General features: G+C 37.7%; 1 protein-coding gene across 1 annotated transcript in view; it reads left to right on the top strand.

Annotated features, from left to right (window-relative positions):
• MYO16 (myosin XVI) overlaps positions 1-9,464 on the top strand; it is a 409,990-nt gene extending 400,526 nt beyond the window's left edge. Inside the window, exon 35 of the mRNA XM_075090696.1 lies at positions 8,594-9,464. Coding sequence (XP_074946797.1) covers positions 8,594-8,827 — 234 coding nt within the window. The 3' untranslated portion in view covers positions 8,828-9,464. The remainder of the gene's footprint in view (positions 1-8,593) is intronic.
• The last annotated feature ends 4,287 nt before the right edge of the window (positions 9,465-13,751 follow it).

Genomic DNA, 13,751 nt, shown 5'->3' on the forward strand with positions numbered 1-13,751 from the left:
GGTGTTTGCCTCTAATGTTGTTTGACCATAAGCGTAGTGTTTTTATACAAGAAAGTATGATGCACAACATTAGCAACTATGAGTTGATGCTTTTGCAATTGCTTCAGAAACATTGAAGCAAAACTAGTCTCTAACAGTTCAGGTAAAATATCTCCATTACTACCACAAAAGAGCAGTGATCAATGGGGTAGCAACATGATGCAGTTTTTTCGCATGTTTTTTGTTAGAGTATGTGCAAAGTGGTATCAGCATTGTTAGGTCAGCTGTTCTGAAGACCTCTACAATAACTGATTTGTTTTCAGAACTCATCTTGAGAAAGGCACAGTTGCTATCCTGGACATAATCTTTTTCTCAAGTGTCAGAGGCAAATTAGGAGGATGCTCTGAAGGTTTTAAAGAGCGCTGTGTAGTCAGTTTATCTGGAAAGAGAAATATTACCTTAGAGAAAAAAAACCAGTCTATTTCAATATTGATGTTTTAGCCGCTCTGGGAAGGTGTCATTTTGTAGCTGATATCAGAAATCTACAGCTAAAGAAATGCAGCCAAAACAAATAGCAATAAATAAATAAATGAAACCCACAAGATCCAAATAAGTAAATAAAATACAACCCTGTTTTGAATGTATAGGCTTGTCCAACTGTATTCCCAGAGCAGGTAAGCAGAGTGCCTGGCGTGTGCTGTCATATATTATTGAACACTGCCTACCTTGTTCCAATATTTTCTGCCAGATTACACATTACAGCTATACTCAGGACTTGTGCACTGATTTTATTTTGCAAAGATATAATAACTTTGTCTGCTGAAGTATCTCTAAGCTATATGGAGGATAATTAACCTAATTGAGAATATTGTGGTCCCAGGCATGTTATTACTTCACTGAGAGAAAGGTACAAAAGTATGGAAGACCAAGCCCTGCTTTTACAACTAAAATGTGTTCCTGCAAAAACAAAAAAAAAACTCACCCAAAACCAAACATGCCCCCCAAAAACCAAAAACAGACAAACAAAATAAAACAAACAAAACAAACCAGGAACCCCCAAGAGTATGAGAGAAAATCAAACAACTTATACCAGAAATAGAATTGCAGTCAGATGAAGAATATAAAATCTTCTGTCAGAGGCACACCAAAGGTGTGTGTAGCCCAGGATTCTCTTTCTGACAAAAACGAGAAGGCACTGCTGTCTAGGGAAAGCAGAGACATGTTGGGTGCCTTTTTTGCTAGTGTGATTGCTCGGTTTCCAGCGTCTGCGAGGAAGGGCCTTCTGGAGGCAGAGTTCATTTTGTAGCTAGTAATCCTTGGTGGGATTTTCTTTCATGAGTTTTTCTGGAAAATCCTTTCAGAAAGCCAAACCAAAGCAAACATGGAATTCATTTTTTTAGGATGAAGCTTGAGAGTTTTCCAAACACCAATGCGATAGCAAAGGGCTGGGCTGGGCAATCAAAGACGCCTGTGCCTGCGTGGTCACTGACACCAGAATATCCTGCTTCCAGCATCACCCCATGACTGATGTTTGGAAGAAAATTAAATCTGTCCCTCAAAAAATCCAGCTAGCTGAAAAATGCTTGTCAGATGGGAAAGCATTTCGTCCTGACTCTTGTGGTGATCGGATTTTGTTGAGAAATGTAGTCCCTTTTTAGTTTTATTATAAATATAAACTTACTTTTAAGATCACCCCCAATTTTTTAAAAAAAGCAAAGTTATAACCTCCTTTGGTATGTCATCTATGTGACACCTGTTCTGAAGTTAGTTTATACTTTTGATGTAATAAGAAATTTTAACTGAGAGGGAAAAAATATTTTCTTGCTTAGAGGAAAGTAGATGCAATATATGTACATGTATCAGTTCTGGATCCCATGTTTAACTCTATTTAAGCTGGCATACCTCCTCCAGAGCGGTTCAAGATTTGCACCAGACAGAACACCTGTCGTCTTTGCCATTTTCTCCTTTCCAACAAACCCATTTGCTGTCCATTTGGAGAGTTTTATTTTTGCAGCTTGTGAGGTTGCTCTAAGACAAAGAAAAATCAGCCGCAGTTTAGAAGAATGATTAACTAAAATCACTTTATTGTTGCATATCACATGTCAAGTTATTATGTCAAGCGGGTCTGCATTTGCAAAAAAAAAAAATTGCATGTCCCAGCATTCACAAGACAATCACATGAGTCCGCTTGGATCCCAGTGGTGTGTTTGTATTTGAAGACTTTTAATTGGAATTTAGAAGCATGTAAACTCATTTATCATAGCTGCTCTCTACTCCCTGCTGGGGTCTTACGTGGCCAATGCAGGTTTCCCAGTCAAACACAAATTTACATATTGATTTGATTTATGTTGAATGCTTGCCTAGGCTTCTTAACACACCCTTGGTTTACTGTGTGCTTTCCCCTTGTATCTTTAAATAAGCATTGTATTGGTAAATAACATGTAGGCTGACAGATGTTTTTATTTCATTCAAGAATTGGTGCAAAAGCAATCCTTTCCTGATTTAAGCTTTATTGTGACACAGAAAAAAACACAAATATACCTGTTTGATCCTGAAAGATCAGGGGTTTTTGAGAGGTTGCACTGTGCCTGTGCTGTAGTTTGGAAAAAAGATGTGACATTGGAAGCAGTCAGTGTAGAGGCTTATCAGATGCAAAAAGAAAACAGAAAGATTAAGCCATTGAAGTGACTTAGAAACATTTTTTTGAGAGAGATGCATGCCTGTCACAGGCTGAATAAAAATGTATTGGTCTTGCTAATAACCACATACAGTATGAATTATTTCCAGAATTCCTGAATGAAATTGTGCCTTTAGTTCTGAAGTGAGAGGTGAGAGCATCCTGATCACTTCTGTCTTTCAAACTGATGATCCACAGGAGACCCACTGGGGTTTGTGAACTGCTTTTGAGAGCTCTAATAAAGATAACTGGATCACCTATTGGCTGAAATTTGTTCTGCTTACTTTTTTAGGCAGCCTACAAACCAGAAAAGATTAAAAACATGGGTTTTGTCAAGGCAGTTCCATTTCTAAGATTGTCATCAACATTTTACATTTATTGCATAATTCACTTTAGATCCTGATCAAATTTTAGACAGATGCAGTCATTGCTCTTCTAGGCTCAATCTCCCCATGGATTCCATGGTGGGACCTCAACTTTACTAAAAATTTAAAATGCTAATGGAATAGAAACATCATAATACTGTGATAATTAATCCTGAGCATCTACTAACAGTTACTTCAAAGCACCAACATTGACAAATCTATTAAAGAACGTAATTGGCAATATTTCTCTGAAGGGAAAATGTAGACTAGCTACTTCATGCAAATATCTCAGGAGCACAGATTTATATGCTGTACATGTCCTTAAATTGTGTTGTGATTTAAAACTCTGTTTTCTGTTGCGCTTACATGTCTATATTCAGGAATTTTACTAAAACTTACAGAAGCAACTAAAAATAAAACAGTAATAAAGCATGCTGAGCTACATTTTGTGCAAAGAAAATTATTTTTATGTTTTAATGTCCAAGAATATAGTTAAATACTTCTTTTCATTTCCTGTTCAATAGTAGTAGAAAAATCCATGCAATCAAAAATGACTAGAGTACGACACATATATTTTTTAAAAAGTAAACCCTACATTTGTCAGGGAGAGAGCAAAATAAGATGAAATACTCAAAAGAATCTACTAATGCAAATTAATAAATCATTGTTTGGCGGACAGTTTAATGAGTCCTTTAGCCATAGCTTGATGATTAAGACTCTGTTGCATTTGACACTCAAATAGATAAGTTCTTTTTTACCTCTGAATGTTGCAAAATAACCTCTGTAAAGTTGTAGCATTTGATCTTCTAATGCAAAATGAAATTCCTGAGATTCTAGAGCCAAATCTCTAAATAAGTCAAATTAAAGTTAATTTTAATTGGACACATTAATCTTTTTATCTGGCATACCTTTTGTCACAAATGATTTTAAAACATGAAACCTTCAACTTCCCATAATTAAAAACTCGCTGAACTTTTTAACTAACCTAATAAATAAGACTATCATTAAAATAATATATTGACCTATCTTATAGCAACTCAACTTGATCCTAAGAGAAAGTTGAATCCGGTATGTCCGCTTTAAGCCATAAAATGAAATTTAGGCAGAATTTAGAAGCCCAGATCCAGAAGGCAGTACAGGGGCTCATTCTCCAGTGACTGTGCAATACTTAAATGCGTATAACTCGGTAGGAAAAATCATGCTTTCAGATTTTCATGGTTGCTAACATACAACTAAAGTGCTCTGTCTCCAGTATCTCTTGTGTGCTAAAACCACAAGGAACTCACCCTGAAGGATTTGCTTTAGGATACTTATCACACAGGGACAGCACAAAGCACAGGAGCCAAAGCCCTTCTTCCTTGCACTCAGAGTCCACCTCTTGTAGTTGCAGTGTCCTCTCAGCATGAGGGGACTCAGTCTCTTCCTTAATCTGAGAAAAGTCAGATCCACACCTTCTGATTTCCCAATATGCTCTAACCACTAGATAATGATGAAAGTCCTTCCATGCATGTCCTGATGGGACTGAGCAATTGGTGCTCTGTCACCAACCCAAATCCCTAGCGCCAGGAGGAGAGCACTTGTTTCTGCAGTCTGATAGTTTGGACTGTGGGGTGGGAGGAACGAACTCTGGGATCTCTTCCCTGGGCTTCTCATTACAGATTTGTTTTGTTCATCTTGCCATATTTTGCAGTGGAAAATATGGATGTTGCTTAACTGCTTCAATCCATTGCCATTTCCAATGAATAGCTTTGGTAACTCCATATGCTCTTCTCTTATGTGCCCCTGCCTTTTACACTTCAGCTTTTCCTGTTTGCTCGGTAAGGACTCTGGATACCAAACACAGGGGTGGTGTTTCCACCAGATGGCAGGGCTGTTAAATGCTAGGTATTCAAATTCTACATATTTTAGTGGGTCTAGCCCAAATGCTATGTTGTCCATATCTGATTGACCATTGACTTTGAGTAGGAAAATCCTGGTCTACAGTTGGTACCACCTCTACCCCTTAATGGCTGAAGTTCTTTGTTCAGTGTTCATTGAAAAGTTCAGTAGCCTTAAAGTCATTACTTCCTACACACCTCATTCACCCTTCACTAAATACCTGTTTGTGATATAGAATAATAATAAAGAAACATAGCTTGCTGTTTTACATTGTGCTTCATGTAAAATTATTCAGCAAATCTTTTCTATAATGAATATGTATAATAAATATTTAGCTTGTCACGGATCTAATCATGAATGGAACAGAGAAAAGACATTCAAAAGAAAAAAGTTATTCAAATAGATCTTATTAAATTAATAGATTCATTTAAACCTGTTCCATTTCTTGTTCATTTTCCCCCATTTCATTTCCAATGCATTTCCATTGCATGCCCTTCATCCAGGTTGAAATATAATCTTTTTCTAGCTTACTTACCAGAACAATCTCATAATGAATAAAGATTTGAGATATTTTTCCATCCTTGTTTAAAACATGCAATAGAAGATGTACACTTATTTGTGGACTGGACCAACATTTGTCCACTCTACATTGGAAAACGAGCTCTATAGTAAAACTGCTGACCCAACATTAATTTACAGCTTGCATAAGCAGGGTCGGGATAATAAAGCTTCTTCAGTGCCTATAAGCTATAAATAGGATGCATTTGTCAATTGCCTTGCCCAGGCAAATTGTACTCACTTTTCACCCTGCACCTGTGTGCCTTTACGTTTCTTAGAATAGCAGTGACGCTGCCTCTATTCAAAATCTTTGTCCATCTTTCAAAACTGAAAATTCCTTCATACTTCATTAGAGCCATGTTATCAAACTTTTGTCACCTGAGCACGTCCAAAACCACAGCTTCTCAAAATATGTTTTCTTATAAGTATACTAGTCTACTGGTGTTCAGGCATGTCTTTATTTATCTCTGAAACCCTTTCATAGGAAATTCTTGCAACAACAGTCTAACACAGCTTGCTTTTTGTATGTTCCAGCACCCCTCTGAGAAATGTGCCTCATACAGGTTCTTGAAATGCCTAAAATTTAGATGTAAATAAGGTGTCGAAATTGGGAAGACTGGATTCTAATCTACCTGTTTTCTAAACTGCATTATGCCCATAATTTAAATCCACAAAAATCTATAGAAATTGGCCATGGTAAGCCGCAGTGCCTCCCAAACTATACACTTGTTGTATAGGATTAAACTACCTGACCTGTCTTTCTTGATAAATTGTTTCCAATTACAAACTTTTCATTAGTCTTCTCATCTTCCCTACTGACACTGGAAAAAAACGAAAAGGAAAAGGTAATGTGTTTTGGTACACAAGAAGTCTCTGATATCCTTCTAATAATATCTGTGGAACATTTCATTTTCCTTTTAGTCACTGAAATGCTCGGTTGCATTTTGGGTAAACATAAAAGCAAAGAGGTTTTTGATTTCCCAGTGGTATGCAATTGGGATGGCACCAAAATATACTGTAATGAAGTCTTTCCAACACTTTCAATTTTTCTTCTTTTTTCTTAAAAATACAGAATTTACAACTGTACTTGAAATTATAATTCCTTTTATTAGGGCATTATATAGCTTAATTCATTTGTCTTTGAAGTATCAACCGACCAGAAATTAAGCAGATGCCTCATCAATCTTCAAGCATCTCCATGTAAGGGCTCATTCCTTCTCTGACACCACATGTAAAAGGTCTGGCTTGCACAAGACACTTTTGAAGCAGCAGTGTGAAGCCTGTGGAAGCTTCTGTACCCAGGTACCTGCTATTCCATGAAGGAACAGCAGGAGCCACAAGAAATGGCAAAGTCGTCTACCCTGGGAACCTCATTGCCTGTCAGGGACAAAAATGCCCTTCAACCCTCCTTGCAACCATAACTGACCACGTGCATAGTGTCTCACGAGCACGTAAGGGCACTGCACATCAATTCCTTTATCATGGTAACTAGCATGCAGCCATCTCTCATTATGACAAGAAATGCAACCTTGACAAGAATAGCCATACTTCTCACATAAGCCTGTTGTGCAAGGTGAAATATGGGCATGTTAGTCATGTCACAGGTGCCTCTTATAGGTGCCCCTGTGGGGTCATTAAGAAGGGCCTTAAGGTCCTTAAGAAGGTAGCAGGGTAAGGGCCGTGGGCCATTAGCTGTTACAGTGGGTTTGGTTCATATTCCCTGGATAGGGCCCTTCTGCTATGGAATACCCCCAAGTGAATAGCTCTAGGTGCTGCTGTACTGCATATGTGCTAAGTACGCCTTAAAGGATGGTGGGATGGACTTCATAGCTTCATGGACTGGTGCTGTCATGAGGGCTTCAAACTGACTTGAACCAAATAAATAATCTTTGGAACAGAAAAGTTAAATGGGACAGAACAGTTTCTTCTAGGTGGATTGTGAATCTAGTACAGAACTGGTTGGCTACTTCAAGATGAATTAATAACTAGTTTCAGGCCTGAAACTATATTTTAAGTTGTTAATGTATTCTCTGGAGGAAGACAAGGGCCAGCCCCTGGTTCTAAGGACAACACCTGCCTGTGACAAGTAGCATTACTAATTCTAAGCAGCAAAACAGGTTATAGTTTCTCAGTTATGGCTATTTGGGTGTTTACATGTAGGTGCAAAACCTTGTTACTCCTGCAGCTGCTATTTGCTCTGTGTAAAGGAATATTTTGTGAGTATAACAGTATTATATGACAGTTTTAAGACCAAGCTGTTAGAAACACGGACTATTCATCACTGTAGCCAGTCTGTTTTGTGTGTTTCAGAGGACTGCGTTCATGTACCCTTGCTGACATAGAGGAGTTTTTTCCATTTGTTTAATTTTTGGCACCTGCTTCATACAACTTCAGTTCCATGACTTTCAGACATAAGACTGAAACAAGGCAATTCTAAATCAGTAATTTTCTTTATTTTCTTTATTTTCAATGTAAAGAATGATAAATGGAGCAGTGAGTTAGGCACAAAGTTTTAAACCCTTTTGGAGGAGAAAGTTGCTTCAAATTATTAACAGGGTTATTTGACCTGTTTTCTTTCAGCTGTGGCACAAATGAGAGCAGCTTACCCTCAGCAAAAGTGTAGAACTTGAGTGCTTACCCACATGCATCTATTTATTTCTTTAATTATAGATATTAGAATGGGAGAACTCACAGCCACTCACCATCTGACATGGCTAAGCCAGGGCACACCATAGCAGTGTCAGGATTTCTGTTTATCATCCTACCAAAATGTGTGGATGAGCTTATAATGCTCCTTGGAGCTCTTTGCAAATAATGGATGGAGAGCAGAAGGTGGTTTCCTCCTCACACAGGTCTTGGCAGTATAAAACACATTTCATGAGTTCAAGGGAAGGTTGTTTTGCTGAAAGTCATTATTTATACATCATTGTACATGTCACCGAGTTCTTTACAAAGGACTTAAGAAAACTGGACCTGCATCTGCCCTGCCCACAGGTTTAGTTCCTTAGATCCATGACAAAAGAGACAGTGGATCCTGTGTTGAAGTATCATTCAGTATGGACATTACAGTTTTACACTGCCAGGAGAATTAACTTTATCCACCTTTATTATTATTATTATTTATTTCTACTAACAGGTTATTCATCAGCTTAGACTTTCAGAGAATGAGAGTGTGGCCCTGCAAGAGCTTCTAGACTGGAGGAGAAAGCTGTGTGAAGAGAGAGAAGACTGGCAGCAAATCTTGCACAACACTGAGCAAAGAATCACAGCTCCACCTCCACCCCCTTGTAAAAAGCCAACGCTGCTGAAGAAGGTAGAAGATACCTCCTGCAACAGACTCTCTTCGGGCATATGGGATACCACCATGTGATTCAGATGTGTGTGTCTGCAGACTGTTAGGAATGAAACCGTTTAATTATTTCAATCTGCACAATCAGCAAGTTTTCTTCCCTTCACAAAGCATGCAGGGATTTTTTATAAGCACTCATTCAAGAGCACATGATGGAGGAGCTGTTTAGAGCTGTCGCGTGTGCAGGTACATGTGTGAGTTTGCTCCTCTCATATATATACACATATATATATATGTGTGCATCTGTGAGTATATATATGTGTGTGTGTATATATATGGAGACAAACTGCACTATAAGTACTTAGTTCAAAAGTACAAGGCAGTCACTTAGAGTTCTCCCATGGACAATGAAGAAACTATGTTGAGCAAATGATGACGGGGAGAAGTGACTGACAGGCATTTTAGAGAGATTAGGAAGGTCTGTGTGCACACTGTACAGCTGTTTTATATAGTACAAAACTATGATGTTTCTTGTTCCCTAATGAATGGTTTTATTATATTACATGTATACATATATATATTTCTTTGTAGATGTCTGTGTTCTATTGGCGTTGCAAACCTGAAGATTATTTACATGTTTATTACTGGTGTTTTATAACTTTATGCAATTGGTGCTGTCGTTCTTTCTTCAAAATACAGGTAATAAATTCAGTACTCACATTTTTCTTTCATAGTTTATCTTTAACAACATACCAAACAGTTTCAACACTGTGTTGTTTTGGTTTTTTTTCAGAACTGCAATATCCTTTCTAAAGCCCGATCCTGAAATTCTTGTAAAGCCCCTATATGCAGGTGTGATTCGATGCTGTTCAAAGCCATGAATTATAGAGCATGACTTCTTTTCAGTAGACCTGTGTTTCTGAACGTGTGAACTGTGAATTCTGCAGTTACATCTCAAATCTTATTTCATTCTGGGTTATGTAAAATAATGAGGCACTTATTTAAATTATAAGTATGGTTTGAAATTCATACCTGATTATCTGTAAGGTCAGGTGTCAGTGGAAAGATACATAATGGTAATGAGGTATGAAAATAAGGCTGTGATTTACTGTTACAAGCCAGAAGGCTTTATGGAGATGGGTATATCAAAGGATTATGTCCTTATGGTGGTACAGTGATGCATTTATACCTCAAATTTCATGTAATGAAATGGTTTCAGAAATCGGAGCATTCTAGTTGGCGAACATGAGTTCTGAGCAGTAATATTAATTTATGAAAAACATGCTGCTGGAAACTTGTTAGCTACTGCTCAGCAGTCTTTGAAACACTGCTTTGCCACTAAAAGTTGTAATTTATATATATACACAGGTATTTTGTTAGGGACCACTTACTGTAAATTCTTGGAGTATGTACAGCCAGTGTGAAACACTCTTCTTGGCTGTTTGCCCCATTCCTATTGGGATCCAGGAAAAAGTGCTTGTAATTTTGCAAGTGGATGTAAAACTAATATTTTCAAATGTAAGCTATGTTTAAAAAAGTGAGCTCACCCTTGGTTGAAAGTTGTTGGGAAAGGAAAAAAAAAACCTCTTTAGAGAGGTAGGTTTTTCCATCACGTTTGACGGAAGCTTCAAGCAGGCTGAATGGCAAAAAGCAATCACATGCTTGTTTGTTTGTTTTCACAGGGAAGCAGCAAAACTCAGATTGTTCCCATGAGTATCATCAAGCTGTAGGCAGAATTAAGCACCTTCTCTTGCTGGTGTTTAAAAGAGACATTTTGAGTGGGTGAGGAAGGGGAGGGACCAGGTTAGCTCAGAATTTTACTGTGTTACCACTGCTAGCTTCACAGAAGTCCTGTCTGTAAGATTACCCATTTCTATTTCACGGAGAAGCAGGCACTGTGAATCTTACCTTCAGCTGATGTACATGGCCATAGATCATGACTTTACCCAGGAGGGGCAGACGACCACTGTGAGGTTATGCAGAAAACAACTCTCACCCACCAAACAATTATGTCAGAACAAGGCTTTGGCTGGAAGAAGTGAGGTTTCTTCCTTTTCACTCAGATGACCAGGGACACACAAAGATCCCCGTGTGAGAGTGAAACGGAATGGCTCCAGAACTGGATGCAGGAATGCTACTTAACCTGACCTTGCAACTACATTGCTTCCAGGGTGCGAGTTGCTATCCCTACATGGCACAGCATTGCTATACATAGTCATTAACGACATCTACCCAGCTAGCTTAGCCATCCTGAACACTTCACTGCACTGAGACATACAGACATGCCCTGAGGCTTATTGCTCCTCAGACAGCCTGGCAAATAGGCCTCTCGGAAGCTCTAGCATATTGCTAACTCTAATGCCCACTAGCTGGCTTGGTGACTGGTAGCAATCAATCCACAGCAGCCTGGAGGTTTAGGGCAAGCTGTAAAAACTGACTGAAAAGCCGGTTTAGATCATGCAAGATCCTTGCTATGGCAGCGAGCTTGCTACCAGTCACCAAGCTAGCTATTTGTAAGGTGAGCTTGTGCATCTCCAGATGACACTGTGGTTGTTGCACTTGTAATGCAAGAGCTCCCAAAGGGGAGAGAATACATTTGTCAAGTGGAGTTTAAAATGGGAAATAGTATAAATGCACATTATACGATCTGCAATCCTTACTAAAAGTTGTCTTAGAGCAGTCATCGGCCTCAACTGCAGGAGCTCAAAAGGGGTCTAAGGAACCTTTCTGCTACTCTTCTAAAGTCTGTATTGCACCCCTTTACAGCAGTACTGCCCAAATGTGGAAGAAAGGTGCACAGATTTTCTAGCATTCATCAGTACAGTTACATGGAAGAAGCCAGTACAAACCTGATTCAGGCAATCTGATTCTCTGGACAAAGGGCAAAGCACATTACTCCCTGCTGTGCAGAAGGTCTTTGTTCTATTTTTTGCAAACTTGGGTAAGACATACATTTTCTGGGGCTCTTTCTTAAAGCATGTAACCGCAGTGCAATACAACAAGCTAAACGGCAGAAGATATGAGACCTTTTCAATTTTGTTATTAATTCCAGGTTATGTAATGACTAACTTTTTACTTGGGAAGATTTTTTAGGATATTCCATTAAAATATAGGTCTACAGGAATAAAATATTTGTGTTAAAACATGTTTTAAATATTTCTCTAATGGCAGTAAGACACTCCAGAGTGTGACTTATGATGTCATAATTCTCACCTAGTGTGTTCATTGGTCCCTTGGCCTTTGGCCTCATGCCTAACAATGCAGTTGGTAGGGAATTATTACACCATAATTCACACCCTACTGTGTCTTATTGCTTAAATACCCATACCCCCAGAGGTGTCTTAAAACTACCATTAAAGTTTATATTGTGTATCAAAATGTGTTTACAGGGCTTGGAAAATATACTATTGACATTTTGAAATGTTGAGAAGTAGTTTTAGCAGAACTGTACAGTGCTCGTAAATTAATCTCCCCAGCGGAGTATGCACCAGCCAATTACAATATTTCTTGAGTGTATGAAGTTCTCTCTTGCACATTAAAAAATAGCTTAGACAAAAAAAAAGCCTTATGAATTTAATATTCTAAAGGGAAAGATTAAACTCTATGAGCGTGTTAATGCCCTTAATATCCAATGAACAATCTAAAATATATTTATATTTGCAATAAAGCAATTTCAGGAAGCTGGGGTTATCATTAGATAATCACTCCTCCACATTGTGCCTTATTGCTTAATTTTTAATATGTGAAACAAACAAAACTTCTAACAAATCAGCCTGTCCTTCAGTATAAGGTAAGAAGAATCAGAAGTGTTTTACACTTGGTCTTAAAGCCAAGGGAATTCTAAAACCATATTAAACCACAATAAAAGAAAAACAACAGCTGTTGGCATGAGAAATTTTTAAAGCTTGTAAACCTTACTTGTTACTCCTGAAATAGCACTTGGTGTTTTTTAGTTGCTGTAGTTACATTCCTATTGCAGGTTATAAGCAATACGCTGCTTTTAAAAGCTGATTTAGACGTTCAGAGAAGTACATGCACCAATACTTTACAAAAGATCTGTGTACAGCATGAAGTGATAAGCCTTTTAAAAATTTGTATTGTTTACAAAACAATAGTATGATTGTTGAATAAGTGAATTACATTTCCCTTTTTGACAGTGATCCTTTTATTGCTTCTGAAAGGTTGACTTGTTTTCATTAATAACTTTATTATACTGCAGATCCTTTGTGAGTAGGACAAAGAATTTCATTAACTTGCTAAGAAAGCGTAATAGGTTGTAGCATAGTTCTAAAGTGATAGTAATAGCTATATTCATTGTAGTTTTTAATTCTGCCTTATAGTATTGAGATCCCTAGTAATCCCGTTATTCTTATCTCTATAAAGCCTGCTAATATCTGAAATGCTCTGAGGAACCTAAAATAAGTTTTGCCATTCGCTTGTTAAATAATAAATGTAATTAAACTCTGTACAAGTCAGTTCTCCAGAATGGTATTAAACCTTTCATGGATTTCTGTTCTAAATATATAGTTTTTAAAAAGAAAACACAACCTGAGCAAACAGTATCTGAACAAAGCAGAAAGTCGCATAAGGAAATGCTTTTCTTCCAGTTTTGCTGTTCTCTGTATACTCAGGATTTTCATTATGAGAAGAAATAAATAAACCCCAGTACTGGCTTATCCTGTGGCTGTGAGAATTAGATCATTAGCAAAGGCTGTCTGTCCTTCGACCTGTGGTTTGGCCATTTCCCTGACTACATGAGTGTATGACGGATCTGGCTGAATCATGGATTTTGCTGTGAATTGTTTTAGGTAAAAATTCTGTCAAGTCATGGTATGACTTTTTTGGGATTTATTATAGTATACAAAAAAAATTGAATTCGCTAGAAGTATTTAATTCAACCTTAAGAAGCTTGGTTTTTTTCCTATATATGTGAATAAAATCTCTTAGCCCATTCTTATTTCCTTTCCTGTTAGGTTACTTTTCAAGCAGACTTCTGTAATGAAAA

This window comes from Phalacrocorax aristotelis, chromosome 1 (assembly GCF_949628215.1).
Source record: "Phalacrocorax aristotelis chromosome 1, bGulAri2.1, whole genome shotgun sequence".
Taxonomy (NCBI): Eukaryota; Metazoa; Chordata; class Aves; order Suliformes; family Phalacrocoracidae; genus Phalacrocorax; species Phalacrocorax aristotelis.